Below are 27,538 nucleotides of genomic sequence, written 5' to 3'. Positions count from 1 at the left end.
AAAGGGACAGCATTAGACTGCTTTAGATAATATTTATCTGATAGATACCGGTTTGCTCATGTCCATGGTGTTCCCTCCTCATACAGTAGGGTTAGCCACGGAGTTCCTCAAGGTTCTGTACTTGGACCAATCCTCTTCACCTTGTACATGCTTCCCTTAGGGAACATTATTTGGCAGTATGGGATAAATTTTCATTGTTATGCTGATGACACTCAGCTTTATTTATCCATGAAACCAGAGGAGACAGAGAAGTTAGTGAAGCTCCAGACCTAGATGTCTTCAAATTTCCTCCTCCTTAACCCAGGAAAAACTGAGGTCATGGTGTTTGGTCCTGAACCTCTCAGGGATAAATTAGATCACACGATCACTCTAGATAGCATCTCATTAACATCTAGTCTCTCTGTGAGGAATCGAGGAGTAACTTTTGACCAAAATATCTCCTTCAACTCAAACATTAAAACAGTCTCTAGAAGTGCCTTTTTCACCTGAGGAACATCACAAAGATTAGGAAGCTACTGACGCAGCATGATGCTGAAAAGTTAGTCCATGCATTTGTTACTTCCAGGCTGGACTATTGTAATTCTTTATTATCAGGGTGTCCAAACAACTCTTTAAGAAGCCTCCAGTTGATCCAAAATGCTGCAGCCAGAATTCTGACAGGTATTGACAAAAGAGATCACATAACTCCTTTACTGGCATCTCTTCATTGGCTGCCTGTTAAATTTAGAATCATTTTTAAAACCCCTCTTTTGACCTACAAGGTCCTCAGAGGCCTAGCTCCATCCTACCTGGAGGAGCTAGTGATACCTTATCAGCCCAATAGACCGCTCCGCTCTCAGAATGCTGGTCTACTTGTGGTTCCCAGAGTTTCTAGGAGTAGAATGGGGGGGCTGAGCATTTAGCTACCAGGCCCCCCTGCTATGGAACCAGCTCCCTGTCCAGGTACGGGAGGCTGACTCCATCGCTACTTTTAAGATCAGACTTAAAACCTACCTCTTTGAAAAAGGTTATTGTTACTAATTCTGTAGTTCCAGTTACCATCATAGATAGACAAATTATCGTACTTAGGGGGTCGTCATTTACAGGTATCGCCGCCTTCGGAGCTGCATGATGACCTCCGGCCCCGCTGACCCGTTGTATAGTGTATTTTTGTGTGTGTTTCTGTGCTCTGTGCCTCTCCTCTCCTCTCCTCTCCTCTCCTCTCCTCTCCTCTCCTCTCCTCTCCTCTCCTCTCCTCTCCTCTCCTCTCCTCTCCTCTCTTCTCTCTACCCACCCCCCCCATCAGCAGGAGGGTCCCCCTACATGAGCCTGGTCCTGCTCAAGGTTTCTTCCTGTTAAAGTTGAGTTTTTCCTTGCCACTGTTGCTTGTCTGAGGTCAGGCCCTGGGATTCTGGAAAGCACCTTGAAACAATTTTGATTGTATAAGACGTTATAAAAATAAAGATTGATTTGATTTGATTTTGATTTGCTGGACGTAACTTCAGAGTGCAATCAGTGTTAACGGCTGTTCCGTGCCTCCGTCCATAATGCTGCCCCCACCCTCCCTAAGAGTATGGCTATGTGCTGAGAGACCTGCCTCCTAGGACTTTATGGCTATAGGTGTAAGGGCCATGGTCTGAAGACATTGAGGGTGGCTGCAACTGTCGTTTCTGAATGAGGATGATGGTCGCTGCCTCCAGGCAGGAAGTGATAATGGCCTGTGACAAGGAAAGGTTGAAAATGAATGTGAAAATCCTGGTCAGTGCACACAGGGTGTCAGGGTGTCAGAGCTGGAGGCTGCTGCAAATGTGGGATGGCTACAGCTCAGCCTCACAGCAGCCGAAGAAGTGTTTTAAATCCTCCGTCAGTGGGGCATCTATGCTAAATGTCATTAACATGTTGGAGCCTCTATAATTTAAGTGCCACATCCCTGCCACATCATCCGGGAGTCATATTAAACAAATAAAGGGCTCCGCCGATTATCAGCATTAGCATGGCCTCACAATTTGTTTCACCCGGTGTCTTTGTCTGTTCGCGTGTGAAATGTTTAGTTACTCCTCTGCCTCCTGTAGTGAAGGAAATAGGTGCAGAAAATGTAGTTTATTTACGGCTATGGAGGCGAGACTTATTGAGCTTGAGACGCGATTCCGCAGCTTGGAGTTAGCTGGAGCTGCGTCAGGTAGCCAGGAGAAGCTAGCTGCTGCGGAGCTGCCTAGCGTAGCTACAGCTAGTGGTCCCCCGGCAGCAGCCGAGCAGCCGGCTAGCCAGGGCGGCTGGGTGATGGTTCGCACCCACGGTGCACCACCACCCGCTTCCCGTGGCTAATTGTTTTTCCCCACTCGGCGACACATATCACAATTAAGTGTGGACTGTTAAATATTAGATCTCTTTTGTGTAAATCCCTGTTAGTACACGACCTGATAGCGGATCATCACATTGATTTATTTTGTCTTACTGAGACCTGGCTTCAGGAGGAGGAGTATGTTAGCTTAAATGAATCTACTCCTCCTACCCATCTTAATTATCATATTCCTCGTGTTAGTGGTCGAGGAGGGGGAGTGGCAGCAATCTATCACTCCAAGTTATTAATTAATCCAAGACCAAAATATGGCTCCAGTTAACTTGAAAGCCTGACTCTTGGCATCACCCATCTGAACTAGAAGGCAGAAAAGCCACTTTTGTTTGTAAAAGACGCTATATAAATAAAGATTGATTTGATTTGATTTGATTTGATTTGATTTGATCTACAATGTTGTTTGGGATTTTACTCTTGTTCTCCTTTGGGCTGTGCTGTACGGTTCCCTGTCCCCTGACATGGAAGTGCCGCTGCAGTTTTTCAGGAGGGACTGGACCTCACTGGTTTTCTAGGGTTTTTGACTGGGAAATAACCCTGATCTATTTGTTGACAGTGACCGTGTCATACCAGGGTTTGATGTCACCAAGAATGAGTCTGGAGGTGTTTTCTTGGGCACCACCCATGTAGCTGGGAGAATTCCCACTGGCCAAGGCCAAAGCAAAGTAGGGATGCCTCTTTTGTTACCTACACCTCTATGCTTTGAAACATGATACTTCTAGATATCTTTAGAAGAAGATCAAACTCTCCACAGAACATTGATTTTAATTTTGCTTTCTTACACAAGCAGCGATTTTTGGTTGAGTTTTCTTTGGATGAAATCTTTGTTCCTCCTTATTCTCAGCAGTGTTCTGCCAGCAGTGCAGGTCCAGCCTCTCACCACCTCTACCTGCCTGACAATCAGAATTCTGTGGATTCATTTTATATTTTATTTGTTCATTTGCTTGCTGTTGCAATAAACGCCTGCTATACCAGTTTTGTTTTCCCATTCTGCATTCTGGGGCTTCTTTCTGTGACACAAAACCTGTGTTGGATTTTATTTTTATCTTTTGTTATATTTGATTTAAATCATTTATTGTAAATGTTTACTCTTTTGTTGTAAAAGTTCTTGAGCTGCAATCTTTGCTTGAAAGGTGCTGTATAAATGTTAGCCTTCAGTATCAGGCTCAGGCTTTGCTCTATGTTGGGGTGAGGGCCAGTGAGGTGTGATACAAGGTGTGGGAGGGGAGGGTGGCTTTGACATGTTCATGATAGGACATGTTGTGATAAGACGTGTGGACCAGGTGCACCAGGGGTTTACATACAACATACTCACAGTCCAGTTGAAGCAGTTAGTAATTCTGGTCTTTTTTACTGAGCAACTACACCAATTAAAGATAAGAGTGTGATTGTTGCAGGGTCTTCAGCCTTGAGTCCTTTTGTGAAGTGAGGAAACACAGAGAGCTCATAATACCAAGCTTTAAGTGAGAGTACTCGCCTCATATCTGCATCCTCCTCTTGGCACCTCTTCAACGCTGACACATCAACAACTGCCAGTCCCTGCTGGTCATGTGTCCCTCTCTGGCACTTCAATGCTGATGTCTGTCTTTCCTGTGTCTCCCATTGCTGTAATGGGGGGTAGGAAAATGCATCAGCAACAGCCCCTGTTCTATCAACAGTCCACTGTCCATTGTCTTCTACTGTGGACAGTCTTTTGTTCCTAACCACAGCTTGTGGTTAATGTCTCAAAATAGTGTCCTTTAGCTTTGTTGGAAGTCCCACAGCAGTATGTCCTGCTGCCGTATTGACATTGAAAAGCAGGCTTGGGTCTGGCAGTGAAGAGAGCAGAGGCCCCAACAGAGAATCCTGCAACAAGCTGAACGTTGCCACAAACTCTTCAGTCCAATAAAAGACCGCCCCGTTTGGCAGGAGGCGGTCAGGGCAGCACCTGTCACAGAGGAGCTAGCTGTAGGAGGACAGGCCAAGGTAGATTCTCCTGAGGTCAAATTAATCTTGGTAATATGACAAACTGTGTATATTAAAATGGACAAGGACATGGATGGTTCAACACAGACACCTTCACATCAACATTTGACCCAAAGGATTTTATCCAAAAAATTTAGTTGCACCATTTAATTTAATCCTGTGATTCCTGTGAGCAATTGAAGCTTGCTGCTAAATGCAGCAGTTTGGCTTCTTTTGATGTATTGAGGTGAATATTCACCTTTATTACTGCATAAACACCACTCTGTCACCATGGCATTGTTAACTAGTATAAGATTCATACCTTAACTATTTTGGAAATGCAGCAATGCTTAAATATATGGAAGGATTCATCCGATGCCTAATTATACAGAAATAAAAAGGAAAACCGACAGTCAGATAAATAGTGGATATGGCAAACGGGAGATTTTCTCCTCTCTCGTGTAACTCTGAAATTCTCACTGGTGTCATATTCCTTCCTGATTTAGAAAAGATCTGTTCTCTGGCTGTTTCTGACACACACCCACGCTGCATACACCCACACACACTGAACCACATGACACACATGCATACTCACACAATTGAAATTGCCTGCAGTATTTCCAGCCCACACTGCTTCCTGTCTGATAAACCTACTCATACACTCTAATATGAGAAAAAGGGAGAACGTTTTCTCTTTTCATCCACCTCTTTATCTTGTGTTCTCTCTCCCTTGTTCCCTATCTTTATTCTGTCTCCCTCTCTTTTTTCTTTGGATCGATCGATAGATAGATAGATAGATAGATAGATAGATAGATAGATAGATAGATAGATAGATAGATAGATAGATAGATAGATAGATAGATAGATAGATAGATAGATAGATAGATAGATAGATAGATGTGTGTATGTGTGTGTGTGTGTGTGTGTGTGTGTGTGTGTGTGTGTGAGAGAGAGAGAGAGAGAGAGAGAGAACCTGCTCTGACATTTTCACCTTTAATGTGACCTCTAACATCTTTTCAGGGTGAAAAGCTAAAATGATGTGCTTGGATGTGCGTGGACTCCCCGGGGACGTGGCTGCACTCAGGGTTATCCAATTATATTCAAATTCATAAAAAGACATCCGTACGCTGCCATGACTCTGTTTAATGTCTGATTAATCTCATAAAGTTCAGCTGTTTCAGTAGGATTTTCCTTGCCTCGCACAGCTAAAGTTATGGTCCACAGAGATCGTCCAAAGCATCAGAGGCATCTCATCCACCAGGAAAAGGGTAGAAAAGAAGTTCCATGAGATTAGATATTGCGTGGACCACAGTGGAAACAGTCATCCTGAAGTGGAGAAAATCTGCTCCAAATCTGTCAGGTTGCGCCGACGTCTGCTGTGCACAGTCTCCAGTACAGCCCACAGATGTGCACTTGCATTCAGGTCTGGTGTGTGAAGAGGCCGCTCTAAAACACACCTTCAACTGGAGAAGCTAGTGCTTTAGCTGATTTACGTCTTTGCTTTGGGTCTCCTTTCTTCTTGAGTAATATTTTTAATTCATCAAAACAACCAATGTTTCACTGCCTTTACTGTAGGGATGCAGGATATTTAGGGGTGCATGTTATTTAATAACTACAGTCATAAGAGCTTTCATACTGGTGGTGGCACAGTATGATTTGGTTTGACGGAAACTACAGGGTGTGTGGGACTGCTTTCAGTGGTTTCACTTTTGCTCAAGAAAATTACATGGCTGCAATTTATAGAAATAATACAACCTTGGCAATACATTCAGTCTAAATAGAAGAGAATGCAGTAATTGAATCAAGGTTCAGCAGCAGGAGTTGAGGCAGGTACAGAGAAGCGCAGAGAAGAAAGCATTATCTGAATTCTTTTAAGTTAAATGCTCTTGTATTCAGTTTTTAATGCCTTTTTGCTTTGTGGACGTAAAACAGCAAAGAGTCCAAACTGTTGTTTAGTTTTGCATTCTTACCATTTTATGTCAGCTCCACATATAAAGGAGCCCATGTTGGAAGTAGATGTCCATGCGTGAAAGGTTCTCACCAAGACTCTGTCCTTGTTAGTGATCTGGAAGTTCGTCTCAAGTAGGAGGTGATCTTGTTTACAGGTGTCGATCGTGTACAGGAACTCCGCCCACCTACTTCCTGCCTTTGCTTTGCTTTGTTTTCCCTCCAATTTGATGGGCGTTTGGTCTTGATTAGTTGGGTATGAGTAAGGTGCCCCTTAGTTTCGTATGTTTCACCAGAGCCTTTTGGAAGTGCACAACCTTTGGTTTAATCTTGGAATTTTTGAGTTCTGTTTTTTGTACATCATAATTGGAGGGATTTGCCTCCGTCCTCGAGTTTTTCTGTTACACCTTGTTTTTGCCAAGTATGGATGCTGCTGAAGACTTGATAAAGTCATTAAATAGTTGAGCTTTACTGCGTTGCCTGCTTGTGGGTCTTTTTTCTCAGGAACCCTAACAGTCCTCCTCTAACTATGGCCTGAAGGTTGGACCTGGCCTGAGCAGAATGGAGTAAGGAGCCCCCAGGCTCCATCAGATGGGCGGCATAAGGAGGTGTCATCTCCAAAGGTGCTAGAAGTAGACTCTCAGCGCAATGCTATTATTAGTATTGTAATACTCAAGCCGGAAGATCCATTTTTGGCTTTTTTTAAAAAGCACTCCATATTGATCCCTAAAAATGAAATATTTCCAATTTAAATTATTGCCCTTCCAATAGCCTTATTTTAGAAGTCATCATACAACACATGCAAATTGTGGAGTTGATGAGTAACAAATGTGGCATAAATCCACCAAAGTCCAGATTTGTAGTGTGTGGCTCAGAACAGATGAACGCTGTTTTCCAGGACTTCACCCGGAACTGCCTGACCTGTGAGGACATCATGCCTGGGTGCTTCAACTGACTTAATCAAGCAGATCAACGCCGAACAAATTCTCTGCTGGACCAGCTGTTCTTTTAGTAGCGGTGTGTTCAGTGATGCAGGAACGAGTTCATGCTGAAGCTTCAGCTGCCGAAGCTCAACAGAGGCGTGTTGCAGACGGCTAACCCTATCAAGAGCAGTGTGAAGAGAGGGCAACACCAGCAACACCAATTTCCCATGTGCACAGCAGCCACTGGTGCAAGCTCCAGCCCTCACAGTGGCCAGGTGGAGAACTGTGATCTTTCAGATCTTTCCTGTCAGAACTCCAGCTGCTGCAAAACAAATGCCTGGAGTCATTTTCCACCATAATTTGGAGTCACTATACTCCTTATCAGTGTTTCACAAATCTATTGTTGCATATCAAGTCCCACTTAAATGATTTCATCTTGTAGGGGATCACCTGAGTTGTCCTGTCAGAGACACCCTTGTCCTCTGTGCTGCGTCGGCTGTCATCAGCCTGCATTGGGCTGCGTGCTGGAGGAGCCAAGCTATGGGCAGCACAACGCCGTCTCACTATATGTTATAAAGGCCGGCAGAGGTTTGAACAAGGGTGCTGCCAGCTGATGTCACCCAGAAGATCTCACCACAGGAAATAGTTAAATACTATTTTTGCAAGTTTGAGGTCACGTAGATGTTCCTTGTAGCGAGGAATACAAGGAATTGATAAATATACAAGCCAATCTTTATTTCTAAATGTAACAAATTAAATTTATTCTAATATATTTCACAAATAAATAAATAAATTTATAAATAAATACATTAACATGGAGGCCAGGAGCTGTAAAGGATGGGGTCCTACACACACCTGAGGATCTCTGAAAACCACCACCAGGACCAGGGTTACTGCCTTGGCCCAAAGCACTGAGGCAGCACCGTAGCGTCATAGCATAATAGCAATGTGGCTTCAGCTGGCAGGGGCTAGCTGTTGGGAAGTATCTGTGGCCTGTACCAGATCACAGCATGTACTAAACCCTGTTGGATCTGGGAGTACAGAGGTGGTCTTCAGTTCGCTGTCTCATGTGATTCTCCTCCAGATCAGCAGGAATCACAATGGAGTTTAGTGGCTATTCAACTGGAACAAGAGGAAACTTTTTACTTTTGTAGCTAAAATGTATCACTAACAATGTGTCAACTTCACAATGAGCATTTGTAACATGATATATGGGTCATAATTGCTGTAGGTCACCATTCTGTCACATATGTAGGGATTCTTGGTACCTCTCTGGTGGGCTTATGTGGGCCGACTGCTGGCTTTGGTAAGTAAATATGAAGAGACATTTGGAGTCTGGATGTAATGGCACACGGAGAAAAGACAGAGAGAAGTCCATGACCGTAAAAAGTGCCTGTGTTCCTAAAGGAAAGCACGTCCAGTTTCTACCCTGGAGCTGATGACTTGCAGATCAGGCACTGATGGATCAACATTAGAACGTGGATTTGTAGAGAAAAGGTGGGCATTGCGGGGGCTTTGGTTTGTTACTTACACACATGCCGCTATCAAAGGATTAACTGTGTTGCCGCTACTTTAGTCATTCTGGTGGGATTTCTATCAGCAGTGTCTTCTAGTCTCCTATGAGTGACAGTCAGACCTTAAAACAGATTGTCCTCCCCATTTTCCCCATGGGGTCTCTCGTCACAGAAGAGCTTCTGAACAGGACCCACCAGCTCATACAGCCTAGATTACAGGAGGGGCGGGGGGGTCTGAAGGGGCTCTTCAGTGGATGGTTTCAGCACAACAGACTCTTCAGAGAGTTTGACTGTCCGATACCATCGCTGTAGTCAGTTTACCAGTCGATTACATGAGAATAAGAGCTCTACTGAACCTCCCACACAGGAGTGTCCTGAGAAGAGAAAGCAGCACCAACCTCCGAACACCAACGGCAATACACTAACCTCTGTAGCAGCACCTTGTGGACCATAGAAGTCTGCTATGAAGTTCATCTAACTAACACAACAGCAGTCAGAACAGTATTTTCTCCACATAAAATAGCAGCTGGTCCATTTTATTTTCGATCCAGACCCATATTTTAAATGTTATGCTCCCATACGCACAGTGAAGACTTCCACGAAAACAACCTCTATTTTATGACATCATCTCATTAAAAAGGGGCTTTAAAAAAAACCACAGCAAAACATTTGGCTTCTTTCCAGTTTCAAGGTGCTGTTAGTGTTGATGTCACACAAGGTCATCACAGCGTCCTGGCAACCAACCACCAAAATGATGGTGCCTTGTCAGACACACATCAACCTATAGTTTTCTAAACTTTCAGACTGTTGACTGTTCAGTTGGAGGAAGAATGAAATCCTGCCAATTTCTTCTGTCTTTCAAAAGTGCTACTCTCTGCTTCTGCGCATGCTCAATGACCTTATCACCAGCACCACTACAATCCTTCCCATGAGGTAATAGTTCATCTCTACGTCATAAGCGTTTAACTGGGACACTTAAAAACAAGCAATACAACTGTCATTTCTATATGACCAAGTGTCCTGTATCAGAGCGACATGTGATATTCTTAACAAATCTACCCACTTGAAAACCTCTGAATAATTTTGTATTTTTTGTGCCATTAGTTGTGTTTGTGTCAATGTCTATGTGAGCATGGCTTCTTCATATTGTGGCGAGCTCAGGTTCTGGGTTGCAGAAGAACTCAGATGCAGATTTCAGTCAGCTTATTCTGCTGTTCAGATGCAGAAAGCGCCACTCTAATTAACACTCAACAGAAAACACACAAACAAAGGGAAGTCTTCAATGACACACATAATCTCACTTATGGTGTCCAGGTGCAAACAATAATTAAAACAGTAATTAAACACATTAACGACCAGAACTCAATAAATAGAACATTAACATTGAAAGTTACAAAGGATAACATTTACAACAAATAAAAAACAGGGTTAACACAAACCTGAACCCACAGAACACACTACTACAAAGCATGCTGGGAATTTCCCACTCTGACCCTCCCCAACACGCTACAATATGAATAAAAACACATTAAAATCAACAGCAAACAGCATCAGGCACATGTTTCAGATGGATGATCCAGGCCAGATACGGCTGAGAAGGATGATAAGCGCCATTTGATGACGAGTGAGCAGGTCGCCGAGGAAATGGTCTCTTTCTGTTTTAGCTGAAAATATATCAGGACATGTATTTAAGGTAAAATGTGAATCCAACAGTCACTGCTAGCTTTATGGCTACATACTGTGGCTTCATCACACAACTCAGTTCATACTGTCCCAATCAAGTCCCGTACCAGCAAAGGTAGGTCACTTGCCCAACAAACATGCTACAGGCACACGCAGGTTCATAATATCATGTTGACTGAACAGCTGGCTGTTTTATTTCAGCATGTAAGTAGGTAATTGTTGTTGGCTTCCCTAGTCATGCAAACAGAGCCCCCTTAGCTTTGATGAAGTCACTCAAGTGTTTATCGTTATCGTCATAACTGTGAAGTTTCCAGTAAATTTACCTCCATACGCCGCTGATTGGATGGGCAAAAACACATTCTCTACATTTCACTCAGGTTTCAGCAACAAGTCAACAATGTCACAAAATAACTCTGAAACCACTGACAGGATGTAAAAATGGAATGTAGTGTTTAATTTGTTTAATAGTGTTTAATTTTTACCAGTTTGCTCATGTCCATGGTGTCCCGTCCTCATACAGTAGGGTTAGCCATGGAGTTCCTCAAGGTTCTGTACTTGGACCAATCCTCTTCACATTGTACATGCTTCCCTTAGGGAACATTATTTGGCAGCATGGGATAAATTTTCATTGTTATGCTGATGACACTCAGCTCTATTTATCCATGAAACCAGAGGAGACAGAGAAGTTAGTCAAGCTTCAGACCTGTCTTAAAGACATAAAGTCCTGGATGTCTTCAAATTTCCTCCTCCTTAACTCAGGAAAAACTGAGGTCATGGTGTTTGGGTGTTTGGTCCTGAACCTCTCAGGGATAGATTAGATCACATGATCACTCTAGATGGTACCTCATTAACATCTAGTCTCTCTGTGAGGAATCTAGGAGTTACTTTTGACCAAAATCTCTCCTTCAACTCACACATTAAAACAGTCTCTAGAAGTGCCTTTTTTTCACCTGAGGAACATCACAAAGATTAGGAACCTACTGACACAGCATGATGCTGAAAAGTTAGTCCATGCATTTGTTACTTCCAGGCTGGACTATTGTTATTCTTTGTTATCAGGGTGTCCAAACAACTCTCCCAGAAGCCTCCAGTTGATCCAAAATGCTGCAGCCAGAGTTCTGACAGGTATTGACAAAAGAGATCACATAACTCCTGTAATGGCGTCTCTTCATTGGCTGCCTGTTAAATTTAGAATATTTTTTAAAACCCTTCTTTTGACCTACAAGGTCCTCAGAGGCCTAGCTCCATCCTACCTGGAGGAGCTAGTGATACCTTATCAACCCAACAGACCGCTCCGCCCTCAGAATGCTGGTCTACTTGTGGTTCCCAGAGTTTCTAGGAGTAGAATGGGGGGCCGAGCATTTAGCTACCAGGCCACCCTGCTATGTAACCAGCTCCCTGTCCAGGTACGGGAGGCTGACTCCATCGCTACTTTTAAAATCAGACTTAAAACCTTCCTCTTTGAAAAAGCTTATTGTTACTAATTCTGTAGTTCCAGTTACCATCATAGATAGACAAATTATCATACTTAGGGGGTCGTCTAATCATTAGGTCACATCTTAGCTATGCTGTTATAGGCCAAGGCTACCGGGGTCCGAAAACATGATCACCTGACAGGCCTCTGTCACCCCACTGGGTCATGATTTCCTCTCCTCTCCTCTCCTTTCCTCTCATTTCCTCCTCCTCATCAAGCAGACTAGTTATGCTGATTCCTGTGTAGTTTCCCCCCCCCTCTCTCTATTCATTTACAGGTATCGCCGCCTTCGGAGCTGCATGATGACCTCCGGCCCCGCTGACCCGCTGTATAAATAGTGTATTTTTGTATGTGTTTCTGTGCTCTGTGCCCGTCCTCTCCTCTCCTCTCCTCTCCTCTCCTCTCCTCTCCTCTCCTCTCCTCTCCTCTCCTCTCCTCTCCTCTCCCCTCCCCAGGTTTGTGTCGTAAGCGTTTAACTGGGACACTTAAAAACAAGCAGTACAACTGTCATTTTTATATGTCCAAGTGTCCTGTATCAGAGCGACATGTGATATTCTTAACAAATCCACCCACTCTCCCCTCTCCTCCTCTCCTCTCCTCTCCTCTCCTCTCCTCTCCTCTCCTCTCCTCTCCTCTCCTCTCCTCTCCTCTCCTCTCCTCTCCTCTCCTCTCCTCTCCTCTCCCCTCTCCCCAGCCGGCCATCAGCAGGAGGGTCCCCCTACATGAGCCTGGTCCTGCTCAAGGTTTCTTCCTGTTAAAGGGGAGTTTTTCCTTGCCACCGTTGCTTGTCTGGGGTTAGGCCCTGGGATTCTGGAAAGCGCCTTGAAACAATTTTGATTGTAAAAGACGCTATATAAAGATTGATTTGATTTGATTTTAGCTAAATACAACCTAAAGCCAAAAAACTCTGAAAATAAACTGTCCCTTAAGCCTTCTCCTGTGTTATCTTGGAGAGATAAAAATCCATGCATATGACATACTAGTTTACAAAGAGAATAAATAAAAAGAAGCCAGAAAACAGATCAGGGCTACATTAACAGAATAAGCTGGCAGGCATGCTCTGCTAAATCAATACCAGACTTGACGAACGCCCCAAGTTGAGGAAGAAGTCAAGTTCTTCCTGTGTCAGTGTTACCAAAATAATGTTCTAATCACTTATTCTGCTTAAACTTTATTAATTAATTCATGCGTTTAATAAATCAGTGCAATGACAAGTATTTTTCCAATGCACCCTCAACAGCTCATTTTTCTTTTCCGTGCTGGTTCCTTTCACATCAGCATCTTTTCTGTGTTCTTTTTGAATTTTCTATTTTTTTGAATGACTCTTCTTTTCCTTTGATCTTGTTCTTGCCTTAAGAGGCAGCGAGAGGTGGCAGTGGATGTGGGGGCTTTGATCATGTCAATTGTGATCGGTATGAGCTCTTGGTGCTTCTCGTGTGTGTTCCAGCAGATGCTGTTTGACCTGCACGTGGCACCATTGGCCTGGCTTCTCTGGTCACCGCAGTGGCTTCTCTGGTCATTGGCCTGGCTTCTCTGGTCATTGGCCTGGCTTCTCCAGTCATTCGCCTGGCTTCTCTGGTCTAGCACTTGTTGTGGCGATGCTGTTGTTGAATTCTCGTGGCGTCCTGTTCCCCTGGCTGCTGCTGGGCTGTAGCTGCTGGTGGGTGCTGGGTAGGATAAAGCATGAGCAACAACTGATAGCTAGGCTGTTGATCTGAATTTGTCATCAGGACTCTTTCAATATTGAGGTTGGCATGATCAGTGACTGCCTCTGGTAACCACATCTAACCATATCTAACCAGGTCTAACCATGCCTAACCAGGTCTAACCATGCCCAACTAGATTTAACCACGGCTAATCAGGTGTTACCACGGCTAACAAGGTATAACCAGTTATAACCCCGTTCAACCACACCTAACCAGGTCCAACCATGTCTAACTACGTCTAACCACTCCTAACTATGTCTAACCATGCCGTACCAAGTCTAACCACTCCTAACCAGGTCTAACCATGTCTAACCTTGTCTAACTACATCTAATCCCGTCCAAACATGTCTAACCACGCCTAACCACATCCATCCGCGTCTAACCAAGCCTAACCAGGTAAAAAACGTCTAGCCACGTCCAACCATGCCTAACCCCAGGTCTAACCATGTCTAACCCCGTTTAACCATGCCTCACCACATCTATCCATGTCTAACCACGCCTAACCAGGTCTAACCACATCTAACCACGCCTGGTGGAAGCTGCACTGGTAGGTTTTACCCTCCATCTCTGAAATTACAGTGGGGCGGTAGCAAAGGTTCCCCATTAGGTTTTGTTCCTCCCTGCAAACCTTTTGAAGCTGGAAGACAGCATTTGCACCACCCTTTTTATTTAATGTTCATTTGCTGTGTGAGTTTTCCTCTGTCTTCTCTTTGCCGTGCACTGGTCTCAATGACGGTGCTCTGACGGTGACGGTGCTCTGAGGGTGACGGTGCCCTGATGGTGTTCTGAAGGTGACGGTGCTCTGCCACAATTGTTTTATAGAGCCTAATCTGTTGTTGTCACTGTTGTGGTTCCTTTACCAAAATATAATTCAGCCCGTATCTAATTGTCTCCATTCCCTTAGTTGGGTCCAAATTCTTTTGCATGACTAGATTCTAGACAGTGTGTGTGTGTGTGTGTGTGTGTGTGTGTGTGTGTGTGTGTGTGTGTGTGTGTGTGTGTGTGTGTGTGTGTGTGTGTGTGTGTCTGATAACGGGAAGGTGACCTTGGCTCAGGATAGGACATTTGTGATGGATTCTCTCTGTTCCAAACCAACAGTCCACTCCAGATAATCAGTACTGATGATTAAAGACTGACATCTACTGGTGTATTTCATTTCTGAATGGTAACAAAGACGCCATGCAATGCTGGCCATTAGTGCTCCCAGTCTGATATACTGTAGACTGAGTCCAACATACGCGGCTCATATTCAGTTTTCATTATGTGTTTAAAATTGACAACCCCCCCTGCCTGAAACAAAAGCAGTGATCACAAGACCACCACGATGCTCTGCCCTCATCATTCAAGGTTATTTTACCGTAAATGTGATTGTATTATATTGACTATGTTGAAGTGGAAAATAACAACTTTGCTCTGTGGTCTTACCTCCCATATGTGATGTGTGAGGACCTCAATAATCACGTGACTCCTGCTAGAACACAAGAACCCTGGAAAGCAGAACTCTGAATCCAGATAATGTGATGAGGATGAGGATAGTGTTGATGATGGTGATGATGATGAGGATGGTGGTGGTGGTGATGATGGTGGTGGTGATGATGGTGATGATGATGGTGGAGGTGATGATGGTGATGATGATGGTAGTGATGATGATGGTGGTGGGAATGATGATGATGATGGTGGTGTGGTGATGATGATGATGATGTTGATGATGATGATGGTGGTCATGGTGGTGATGAGGATGGTGGTGGTGGTGTTGGTGTTGATAATGATGGTGGTGGTGATGATGATGATGGTGATGATGATGGTGGTGGTGGTGATGGTGATAATGATGATGATGATGATGGTGATGATGATGATGGTGGTGGTGGTGATGATGATGGTGGTGGTGATGATGATGGTGGAGGTGATGATGGTGATGATGATGGTAGTGATGATGATGGTGGTGGGACTGATGATGATGATGGTGGGGTGGTGATGATGATGATGATGTTGATGATGATGATGGTGGTCATGGTGGTGATGAGGATGGTGGTGGTGGTGGTGGTGGTGGTGGTGGTGGTGTTGGTGTTGATAATGATGGTGGTGGTGATGATGATGGTGATGATGATGATGGTGATGATGATGGTGGGGATGATGATGGTGGTGGTGGCAGTAGTCCATTTCCGTCCATCTCATCAGTACAGAGCTGTGTCTTCTGTGCATCACCTGAGCAGGTGTGAGCCTGCAGGTGCTGTGAGTGAGTGAGTGAGTGAGTGAGTGAGTGAGTGAGTGAGTGAGTGAGTGAGTGAGTGAGTGAGTGAGTGAGTGAGTGAGTGAGTGAGTGAGTGAGTGAGTGAGTCACTGTGGAGTGTCTGTGCTGATTTCGGGGTGAGTCATTCAGTGAATCATGCAGCAAGAAAAGGCCTCGTCTGCCACAGGAAACACTAATCCGGGCTTGTATTATTTGATTGCAAATCAGGGCTGCTCAGTAAACGCGCCCACTCCTGATTATCCTGCTGTTGTTCCTTTTCATGCACAGCATTACTATAAACAGCAAGCACAAGAATCCACAACCGCCTCAGAGAAATGGGCCATGTTGTTCTGCTTCCTGTCACAGGAGTGCCAGACTCATTTGGATCTGGATGTAGCACTTTAGGAGGCAGTTTCAGCCTTCAGGGGTCCTCTTCATCAAAAACAGACTTTTATAAAAAACAAACTGTTATTTGGTAGGGATGCATGGACTGGGACGGGAGCATTGCTTTATACTGTGTACACTGGTACTAGGGGCTTCTAGTCAGGCTTGTCCTCGGCCCACCAGCAGGTGGCGGTATTGGCAAGTGTATATTGCGAGACACGCGCTGGAGTCTGAAGAACCCGAGCTGGTCAGTGAAGAAGCCAGCGGTGCTTCAGCCCCTCCAGTAATCATACAATTTATTACAAGCTGCAATTGTCTCCAGTTCATCCCTCTGAAGGGATGAGACCAATAGAGTAAATCAGGCCTCATGAGACTCTGGAAATAACACTGTTCTCACCTCTTGGACTGTCTCTGTCAGGCACAAAACACACAAAACTGACTCACTTGTCACAATCTGTAGGCAAAGACAGTGTCTCTCTCCCTCTGCCTCCCTGTCTGTCTCTGTCCTTGTCTATCTCTCTCTCTCTTCTCCTTGATGGTTATAAACTGATAACAGTTATGATAACAATAACAGACATTATCCGTTTGTTGGAACATGAATTGATTACAGATTTCTAATAACGATGATGTATTTTAATAATTATTTATCTCCCTTTTTATGAACCCACTGAGCCCGGTGCTGATAACGTATGTTGTGGTCCCAGAGTAGCCTGAGAGAGACAGATCCAGGTCCAGTGTTCCAGAACCTCATGTTAAAGGTCCATTTTAGGGGTGACAGCCAGCCAGGTGGTGCTTGAAACTGTCAACGTAGCAGAGGTCTGGAACAGGTCTTCCCTGTCGTTTTGAGGACACAAAAACTCTACACAAGCACAAACTGTCCAATTCACTAAAACTCCACAGGAAATATCCATCGCATTACCAACTAAAGCCTATCTGAGGCTTTTTACCATGTAAAACTACCCTGCAAAATGAGAACAAATGGCCAAACAGGGGAAGGTCAGCTGGTTTGACTGGCTGTGCAGAAGGAGACAAGTGTGAGCTGTGAACTGCTTGAATAACTATGAAATGTTCCAGAATGTTGAGATAAAATATTTAACCAACAGTCCAAGGTCATCTGTTAGTTCCTGGGAAAGAGAGGTGGCAAACATAGAGAAGAGAGGGTGCCAGGGTGTACATGCGACTCGTCTCCTTGCTGCAAGAGAATCAACTTTGTCTGCTGCTGCAATCAGAAGATTCATCTGAAGAGAATTCATCTTCATACACAAGAACATGTTCAAAGATAAGAACAAGTTTCAACAGGGAAAAGAGAGGTGCTGCTATTACATTGATCATGAAGACACGTACAATCAGATTGCTGCCTTCGTCTTTCATGGAGCTGTGAGTGCAAAAAGAGCAGAGCTGTTCAGTTAGCAGCATCAGCAAATGAGACGGTCTCTGCTGCTGTTGTAGCTGTTGCTGCTCTATTGCTGCTGCTGCTCTAGTGCTGCTGCTCACCCAGGCTGGCTTGATTATCTTCTACTTCAAAATAATACTGTTTTACAGTAAATAAAAGTTTCGCAAATATTAGCTGTCTGTTGTGTGTTGTTTGCTGAGGGTGGTGTAGCTGTGCAGTAAACAGGCTATCAGCCTCAGGCTGAAAAGAATACTTGTTTACTTTGTTTTCATTAAATGTTCAAAAAGCCTTTTTTCCACACAGAAATTCTTTAATCAACAATATTTGTAGATGGATCCAGAAGAATATCCAGGGAGTAGAACATAATATGGCAGTTATATGGAATGAACAGACAACATATGCACCAAGAAATCATGAATGTGTGTCTCAATTTGAAATACTGCGAGAATGTTTTTAGGAGTTCCACACTTAGACCACATTCCTCTGTTCCTCTAATTTTTTTGTAAAGGTGGTCAACTTTAGATTTGCTGCTTTGTTGATCTAGAGCATTTCCGGGTTGGTGATGGAAGCCACTGAGGAGAAAGTTCTTCACTGATTTTACTGAGGGTAAATTTAGAGCAGGCCTGGACTTTTGGCTTCAGGAATAGCATTATGACCTGTGACCTGTGCGGTTGATCCCTGGAGACATCTGCTTCTCGAAGAGAAGATAACAGCGCAGGTTAAGGTTGCAAAGCTGCATCTGAAAAGGAAAATGATTACCCTTTTACTCTCATTTAAGACCACTGTGCCAAAACTCCAAAAGCGTGTCAGACGTGCAACTAGGAGGGCAAACTAGGAGGGAAGGTCTACTCAAATACTAAGCTGTGTTTTATAGCCAAACCACTACCACATCTGGGCCAGTCAGAGTAGCTTTTTCCCCGAGAAAAGGCTCTCAGCCCATCCAGAACTGTTAAAACCTGTCCTGATGGCACCTGACAACAACTGCTGATTGGGCTGTTTCTGAGTACCAGGACCTGGGGCACTGTTGTGGATTACATGAAGTACTGCACAGACATGGTTGTTGATGCTAAATGCATCTGGGTTCATCCCAAGACAAAGGATGGCAATAGGAGTGCAGAGAGGAGGCAGCAACGAGGCTACAGCACTTCCCGAGCCAATCTGAAGTAAGAAACATCAGAGACGCCAAGGTTGCCTGTAGAAGGGTGGGGCCTGCTTCCAAACCAACATCTCCAGACAAGTGCAGAAGGGGGTACAACAAATCAGCAACTACAGACCTAGGAAAGTCTTGTTGAAAGTGGATGTGGGTGACACCTCACTGGCGGAGGAGCTAAATCACTTCTGCACCCACAGATACAGATACAGTCAACCACAGCCAGCCATCCACCTGCTCGCAGCAGCCACATCTTTACCTCGAAGACTGTAAACCTGCGGAAAGTCTTAAGACCCAACGGTGTGCGAGGGTCTGCTCTTTGAGGACTTCAGATCAGCATTCAATACCATCATCCCCAACCAACTGGTGACTAAAATGCTCGACCCAGGCCGATTTCCGTCCACCTGCCTCTAGATGAAAGACTTTCTATCTGACTGCTCCCAAAGGGTTAATGTTGGACCCCACATCTCCTCAGCCCACAGCCGTGGTACTGGTTACCCCCAGAGCTGTGTTCTTAGGACTCTACTCTTTACCCTTTATAACCACAACTGCACCCCAAGCCACTCCAGTAACCTGAAGTGTGCAGGTGACACTACTGTGGTGGGACTTATTTCTTGGGGGATGAGCCTGCATACAGAGAAGAGGGGGAGCGGCACTTCAGGTGAAATAAAGTGGACATTCAGCCGCTGTTCAACAGAAGAGGCTGTGTGGACGGAACGCCAGACTTCAGATTCCTGGGCGTCTACATGAACAAAATATGACCTGAGGCCTATGCTCTACTGTGGTCTTCAAGAAGGCACAGCAGAGGTGGTGCTTCCTCAGAAGAAGAAATGTTCCAAATTTTCCAGCTGCATGGCGGCAGAAAGGAAGGCTCCAGAGGGTGGTCACGGCTGTGTAAAATCACTACGCCGATGCACTTTAGGGGTTAAACTTTTAAATTCAGTTTAACATCCTTTCACCTGGTTACATGTTTTTATTACATGTACTAAACCTTAAGATAAAAAGATTATCATCTGAAGATTGCAGACAGGAGATGGTTTCAAAGGAATGTTTCGAATAAATGGATGAATTTAAGTATGATTTCTGTTGTTGCTATGATTATATTTCCCCTGAAGTAATTAAAGACTACATCCGTACTTTAATCAAACATGACACCGCGTATGTCACAGCCATAAAAATCCCTATTTTCTCACAGGTCCCTGAACACTACGCGCACTTTTCTCGCGAGAGTAGACATCGTTGTACGTGGCTTCCCGGCTGCGGAGTGAGGACTGACTTTTGGAGTGTTTACATTTGTTTATGTTGAAGCGATCGTATGTTCGCTGCCGATATACATCCGCACAATAAATGCTGCTTCTGCTTCATTTGTGTTTTTGAAGACGGTGTTAAAAGCTGACCTCGTTGGAGCTGCCTCCTCGGTGGGCTGCTGCTGGACCAGGCGTTCCCTGCTCGTTCCCCACCCTGCTCTTGTGATATGGCGGATAGCGGCTCGTCAGGAGAATTCTCCGCTTCTCTCACAAGCTCGACGCTTCCTCCTCCGAGGACTCGCATCTTCAAAATCATCGTCATCGGAGATTCGGGCGTCGGCAAGACCTGCCTGACCTACCGCTTCTGCGCAGGGAAGTTCCCCGAGAAAACAGAGGCCACGATCGGAGTGGACTTCAGGGAGAGGCTGGTGGAGATCGACGGGGAGAAAATCAAGGTGAGTGTTCTGCCAAAGAGAGAAGAAACCTGACCTTTAATCCTACAACCCTACAACGAGTAAGAGTAAAAGAAAATGAGTCTTTCTGCTGCCCGAACCCAGAGGCAGGATGTTCTGAGAGAGCTTTTCGAGCTACATCCCTATAAAAGCACCAATGCAAACCATTTCAGAATCCCTTTATATGTATTTGTCAGGAGGGCTTGTTAGGAGCTGGGATGCTGCCGTGCTGGTCTCCAGAGCACGGTGGTATTCCAGTGAATGATACCCTCATCATGTATGCTGTAATGCTGTGAAGAGATTTTAGCTTATCATTATAGGAGCTATCAGGGTAGCATGGGTCCAGCTGGACCCCCGGCAGGTGGGAACCACAGCTGCTGTCGTGCCGCCAGTAAAAACCGTTCCACATCCTCTCAGCTCCTGTATGTGGACTAGCATGAGACAGTGTGAGGCTTTATGAATGTCAATAGTTCACGTAGAGAAACACGGTTTGGGCTTCTGTGCTCTGAGGACTGCTTTGACCTGTGTCCACGAAGACCTGAGAGGACAGAAGCTTCAGAACTCAGCAACAGGTTGTTGGTTCTGTAAATAAGCAGGTTCAGTTGGAGTCTGAACAAATAAAAGCTGCTTTCTGTGAAACAGGAAAGGCCAGGTCTGTTTGTTTATTTGACTTCTGAATCACTAATTTACATCACTGGATCCCTCTGCTCATATTGGAGATCATTGATCAAATCATATCTGTGTTTGGATCCCTCCAACAGATCCAGCTGTGGGACACTGCAGGTCAAGAGCGGTTCAGGAAGTCCATGGTACAGCACTACTACCGCAACGTGCACGCTGTTGTCTTTGTCTACGACATCACCAACGCCGCCAGCTTCCGCAATCTACCCGCATGGATTGAGGAGTGCAGACAGCACGCTCTGGGCAATGAGGTTCCCAGGATCTTGGTTGGAAACAAGTGTGATCTCCAGGACTCGGTTCAAGTGGGCACGGAGGTGGCACAACAGTTCGCAGACACGCATTCCATGCCGCTGTTTGAGACCTCTGCAAAGAACTCAAACATTCTTAAAGATGGCAGCAGCCGAGGAAGCAGTGACCACGTGGAAGCCATCTTCATGACGGTGGCCCACAAGTTGAGATCTCAGAAGCCTCTGGTGCTGAGCCAGCCCTCAGACAGAGCAGGGGGGACTGTCAACCTGAGCAGCTGTGGGGACAGCAGAGGAGAGGGGGCCAGGAGCTGGGGCTGCAGCAGCTGCTGAGGGTGCGTCTTGGTTCACAGGCTGTGGGGAACATTACAAATCCAAGAATTTAATCAATATTGTTTTCCTTTAACCATATTAATTACTTTCAGAGTGGTCCAACCTTTACTTGGGAGTGCCAACATTGGGCCCTGTCAAATGCTACCTACCCCGTCCATCTTCTCTAAATTTCATGCACCGTCATCACCGTGGCGATGCAGTCCCAGTTGTTAATGTGTAAAACAGGATAGATGGTGCTCTGGTGGCAGCGTAGCTCTTGCCTTCTAGGCCTGAGATGACTGCTCTGGTCAAAAGGGGAAACACCAAGGTGACCTATATGACTTGGGAACTCATTAGGTAAGCCAGTAAAGACTGAGACCTGAGCCACCACTCAAGCAGTAGGAATGTGTTCACTCTGCTGCCAACATTTAGACCAACATCTCTGAAGGTTTGTGGGAGCTCTGATTGTGTTGGTGTGCCAGACGTCTGTTCAGCCTGCCGGTTGGTGGTCGAGGGGTAGGTTTCAGGGCATTTTTTAGTAGTGGGTGGTGTTTTACCAAATTAGTAAAGGTCTGGTGTGAACTGGTCATCAGGACCAAGTTTCCAGTCTTCAGACGAGTTCGGGACCCAGTATTTAACCTATTTTAGCTCTCATGGTAAAGTACCCCAAACAGCCTGTTCCATTTAGGGAATATAAAAAGGTTAGAAAACCTTTTCACACAAGAATCTTTCCTCAGGACTATGAGGAGAGGAATACATTCTTTAAAACTGTAGACCATGAAACAAGAGACTTGTTTTCAGGGAAATCTTTTATTAAATGCAGTAAGCCGTTTGCTGCCTGTGTCAAATGAGGAAACATGGTTGTTTTTGCTTTCAGATGAAGAAAGTCCCAGAAATGCTAGCCAACGCTAGCAGCAGGATGTCAGGCCACTGTGGGACCAACGCACACCTTGTTACCATGATGACTGCAGACGTTGCGTCTGTTTTAGCCATGTGGCTTGGTGGTGTTTGCTACACAGATATTATGGGCTGTCAATCATGCAGTGGTACCCCCCCCCCCCTGCCTTCCACATATAAAAGCAGTTAAAGTGGAACTCATCCAAACCAGCACTGGCCAGGTCCTTCTCCCAGAATGCACTTGTGCTGTTGCTTTTCTTGCATTGGCTCTTTTTAAAGTGTCCTTTATATCTAAAATATAAATATTTGTCCACTATTTCCTTCATTCTGTACATCAGCCATGAAAAGTTCATAATTCACAAATGAGAAATTTCGGTCTGGAATTTTTGCATTAAACATTTGTCACTGATCATTAAAGGCTAACGTTGAAACCTTGATCCTTAGTGAGGAGACATGGAGACAACAGTCCACACGGATTTCTCCAGGTGAAGTAGATGCTCCTACAGACAGACATGTCCATGTTCTGGGCCGGTATCAGCTCAGTCTGCTGTAAGAGGGCCTATTCCAACAATGCTCCTCTTCCTCTCTGCTGAGCTGCTCTCTGCCAAGAGCTGGTGAATCAAAAAGCCTGTTGTCGCCCCCTGCTGGACAGAGCACGCATCTGACTACAGTGTCTCCTGGTCAGGGGTTAGTCTGGATTCAACTCTGAAGGTCTCACCTTGCCAAGTGCTCACCAGCTCAGTGTCCCTGGGCTCGGATTGTGGAACCAGCATTTCCTGTCACACAAACTAAACATTCTGAACAAGAACTTCACTGAAGACCGATGAAATGTGAAGGTGCTCGTGTCTGAGAGACACGCAGGCACACATCTGTCAAGAGCTGCTGGACAATGTTGCTAATGTCTTCATATTGATGGGAGCAGAAGGATACTTTGCTTGCTTCTGGAAAAACTGGCTTACTTCTATCTTTTGATGCTTGTAACTTTAATATTGGGGGTCTATTGTGTTGTGTCTTCAGTGAGGGTTGGTGAACACTGATCTTGACAGTCTGGCCCTCATTAGCATAAAACATGCTGAGATAATTGAATAACATCTGCAAACCTCTGAAAATAAAACGGCAATGTTCAAATCTAGTCCTAAACTAGTCCTCCCTTTTCTCAGCTGCATCATCCTCAACAGTGATGGGACGGTAACTAAAGAGTGACTAAAGCAGAAAGGATGTGGTCCCTCACCAGTCCGATCCGGTTATTGTAGCAGAAGCGGTGAGGAAGACTCCTACAGCCCATGTACATGATGAGGCAGGACAGAGCCAGGCTGACGATGCAGCTCAGTAGGATGGTGGCATTGGCCCCTTTCACCATCCGGTGGAGCACAAAGGTCTAGACACAGACGGAGAAGGTTGTTGTTAAAAAAAAAAGGCAGTTCTCAGAGTTTGGAGAGAGGAAAAGGCCTCACATCTCCTACTTTAGGCTGCTCCTCTCTGACCCTATTCACCTGCATTAGTCCTGTCCAGCAGTCAGCTCTCTGTTACAAATTTAAGCCATCTCAATCTAAGATGGCTGGTCCCTCTGATGGCCTCAGTCCTCATCCTATCACCTGTGTCCCTCTCAGAGAGGACGCCAACACTTCCATCAGTCCAGCTCTGCCTCCTGTCTTCATCTTGACCTCCTTTCTCACCCCCGTTGCACCTCTCCACTGGACCACTACAGTATGAACGTGCTTCATTACCACTCCAGACATCCTCCTACTCGCAAAGTTATTCTCTCAGCAACCTTCATCACCACCACCATCATCGTCTTTCTTGAGATCTAAAATCCACTGAAAGGCTGGGCAGCAAAATCCCGCCTGATCAGACTATAAGAATCCTGCCATCCACTAATTTATGCAGAGACTGCAGATGGATGTTGTCACCCAGCAGCCTGTTAGAACTGTAGTCCCATACAGCTGTAATAACAGAGAAAAGCCTTTGATACTGGTTAGGTTTTTAGGTTAGGTTTCTAGCAACAGTTCCTCTTCAGACTCCTCGATGATATTTTTGTCAGTCTGTCAACACTGCAACTTTGATTTCTTGATTCTTCTAACATAACGAAGGAACAGGTCAGACCATTAAACTGTCGTCAGTCATAAAAACAGACTATAATTCAAACAGGGCAAAGGGATACTTGTTATGTGTGTGATTATGATGCAAGGCTGGAAAAGTGCTGGTTGTGTTTAGCATTGTTACCACTTCACGACTGTTGTGATGGTGAAAGACTTCTTGATCTTCTTCTCCGTAGGTCAATGTCAGACAGGAGTAAGCCGAAATAAACAATGATGCTGTGCATGAGAGTCCAGCTGCTGCCACCATCACGATCACCTGCAGGAGAAAGTCAGCACGACAACCTGTGATGCAACATTATGAAAAGAGACACAACCTGAGTGCTGTCAGCTTGAGAGAGAGCACGCCGGACTGCACAGCTGCACAGGAATTTGTGTTCTAGCATGGAACCTATAGTTGTCACTAAATACGGTTTAAACCATTTGGTTTGGTTTGTTTCGGTTTGGTTTGGACAGACTACCTACGTGGCAGCCAAACAGGGAGGTGCGTGGCCTCCCTGTGTCCTAAAGTGTGAAACTGTTCTTCAGTCCAAAACCATTGTTGTGTCTAATTCCCTTAAATCCAGGGCGTACAGACCCAGTCCTCCAGCTGGCATTTCTTCTACCAGGTAGACTATATGTTCTGCCTGCTGGGACACAAAATGTGGCTGGAGTGCAGAGCTCAAGGACTGGGTCTTGACAAGTTCTTTTATCTTGGGAAACTCACCAGCCAAATAGCTGTTTCATAATAGATACTTTCCTACATTTGTGGGCTCTGTGAATGATGTGTCTCTGACAAGATTTTAAAACATGTTCTGTGTTAAAAAGACTCGTCTGCAACATTGTATGACCACTGTGTTTACCGTGATTATCACTGACTAGCATTTGCTAATCAGGAAATAGCTTTCTAATATCCTCTGTTATCAGGATTTAACCCAAAGTCCAACAAAAAGTTAGTTCTGGTTCGTCACTATGGGCACTTACACTCTCAGGCTGAATAATCAATCAGGATTTTGTATTTTTTGCTGCTCATCCACACACTGAAGCAGCAGTTCAGCTCTTTGGTCAAGGACACTGCTGTATCATCTGGAGAGGAGAAGCGGAATGATCATGCTCACCAGAATTGAGTTTTTTCTTTGGGAGGCCAACAGTGCCAGAAGTCCAGGACAGGCCATAATCTGAGATAGACAAAGCTCATATTCACTGACAGACTTCTGCTTTCACAGAAAGGTGAGTTGCAAAATGAAACTGACACCAGACCTGTGTAGGTCTCTGAAGTGAAGAGTGTAAAGACACTACAGGCTGGGTCATTACCCTTACCTTTACCAGCAAGTAAAGCATGTAATCAGACTTTTATGTCCAAAATAAATATTTCTCACCAAGCTTCCCCACACCGGCGTCCTTGTGGTACTCAGCGGGGTGTCTTTGCGGAATATCGCATCCATAAACCCGCACACCAGGCAGAGGCCCGCACAGGCCACCTGGAGTACACCGAGGATAAGAGCGCTCTTCTGGCTGAAAATGAAATACCTGTAATTATCCATGTCCAGGGTTAAGCTCCACCCCTACCTAGATCTTCACTGTCTTCAGTGATCAAAACACCTGTTAAACACACCGAGTATCTAAAATGCAGTGGTCCGCTTTCTTAAAAATTCGCACTGACGGAAGAGAGCTGTTTATCTTCCGGGTGTCAGGGCGGTTGATCATTAACCAGATACCAGCAGCAGGTGGATGAAGAACATAGGAGTATCTCATCTGACCTTTGGCTCACAGCCTTCCTGGCGTTCCTCTTTGGTATTCCTATTTATCAAACACACAATAGATTCACACACTCAGTGTTGTTGTTTTCTCCCAGACAAATATTTAGAAACATATAGGAGCATGTGCCAAGTTTAGTGCGACCAATGTGCATCGAGTTTCACTTCAACTTTCACTTACAATTAGACAGTGGCTGTAAAAAAAACCTTCATGATGGAATACAGTTTAAATGGATTTGATTTCACATGGAATTGACAGACACGGTTCTGAAGACTGGGTTTCTACAGGTCACCATGTTGAAAACCTGTCTTCTCTTCTAACCCTAACCCCCTAAAACTAAACCCTAACCCTAACCCTAAATCCTAAACCCTAAAGCATAACCCCTAACCCTAACCTAACCCCAAACCCTAACTCTAACCTCTAAACCCTAAACTAACCTCTAACCATAATCCTAACCCCTAACCTAACCTAACCTAACCTAACCGTAACCCCTAACCCTTTTGTTTGAGATATGTTCACAACATCATCTTTGTCGAGCCTTCACAATGTCAAACCACACAGATGTCAGCATTGAGTAGCAACAGTGTAAGTAGCAGCAGTGGAACCACCCAGGAATCGATGCAGCTTCCAGGACCCCAGAGAGGGGACAATGTTCACAGAAGGGCAATAAAATGACTAAAGGGTCTAGATCTTTGATGGACCACCAACTGCTCCAGACCAAATCGTCAGAAAAAAGTTGAAGAGTGCATCAGGCCCACCAGGCCTGACCAAGGTATAGGTGTTTGGCTGACTGGACATAGTTGGCATCATTTATTATTATTCAGAACTGTGCTGCCCTCTCGAGTCCATGTCACAGGACATGTTTACTGCACCTGGCTCTCTTTTTGATGTTATAATCTAGGTCTGTGAATGGGACACTTTAAATAGCGCCCCCCTGTGTCAGAGGACTCCAGAGGCATTGTATCCCTAAGGGGGTTAGATTTGTGGTTGTATTGGTGGTAAAAGGTAGCAAAACATCTCTGTACCTGAGGTGGGATGAGGCTGTCCTGTGTCTGCTTTAAAATCAGAGCACACACACACACAAACATACACACACACACACGCAGATGGTTGGAGGGATGGATGAGCGGCAGCAGAACCTCTTCAGTGGTTTGCTCTAGTTCCTCATGCCCTCCCTAACAGGAACAGCTC

The 27,538-nt window shown here is 45.0% G+C and overlaps 1 protein-coding gene and 1 long non-coding RNA gene across 5 annotated transcripts; one reads left to right on the top strand and one right to left on the bottom strand.

Moving 5' to 3' along the window:
- Positions 1–17,819: 17,819 nt before the first annotated feature.
- On the bottom strand, positions 17,820–20,211 carry LOC115252374 (uncharacterized). The gene is made up of 2 exons (XR_003890808.1): positions 20,078–20,211; positions 17,820–18,269 (listed from the first exon to the last, which is right to left on the bottom strand). It is a non-coding gene; the product is annotated as an uncharacterized lncRNA (long non-coding RNA).
- rab33ba (RAB33B, member RAS oncogene family a) lies at positions 20,126–25,032 on the top strand. 4 transcript variants are annotated; one of them, XR_965692.2, is made up of 4 exons: positions 20,126–20,382; positions 21,141–21,640; positions 23,675–23,775; positions 24,790–25,032. XR_965692.2 is itself a non-coding variant. In XM_011618118.2 (3 exons), exons 1-2 carry the CDS (start codon positions 20,155–20,157, stop codon positions 21,636–21,638), a joined length of 726 nt encoding a protein of 241 aa, XP_011616420.1. In that variant the 5' UTR covers positions 20,126–20,154; the 3' UTR covers positions 21,639–21,640; positions 24,790–25,032. The 4 variants fall into 4 exon arrangements, 3 of the variants coding, with proteins under 3 accessions (XP_011616420.1, XP_011616419.1, XP_003977101.1); XM_011618118.2 differs by lacking the exon at positions 23,675–23,775; XM_011618117.2 differs by lacking the exons at positions 23,675–23,775; positions 24,790–25,032 and adding an exon at positions 22,959–23,646.
- The last annotated feature ends 2,506 nt before the right edge of the window (positions 25,033–27,538 follow it).

This window comes from Takifugu rubripes, chromosome 14 (assembly GCF_901000725.2).
Source record: "Takifugu rubripes chromosome 14, fTakRub1.2, whole genome shotgun sequence".
In the NCBI taxonomy this organism is placed as follows: Eukaryota; Metazoa; Chordata; class Actinopteri; order Tetraodontiformes; family Tetraodontidae; genus Takifugu; species Takifugu rubripes.
The sequence above is the reverse complement of the archived record's forward strand: the minus strand, read 5'-3'. Positions and strand labels throughout refer to the sequence as shown.

What these genes read in the sequence shown, in the direction of transcription:
- rab33ba (XM_011618118.2), top strand. Translation starts at nt 20,155, where the DNA reads ATGGCGGATAGCGGCTCGTCAGGAGAATTCTCCGCTTCTCTCACAAGC. An exon ending in TCGACGGGGAGAAAATCAAG is followed by an intron (nt 20,383 to 21,140) that starts GTGAGTGTTCTG and finishes TCCCTCCAACAG; the next exon opens with ATCCAGCTGTGGGACACTGC.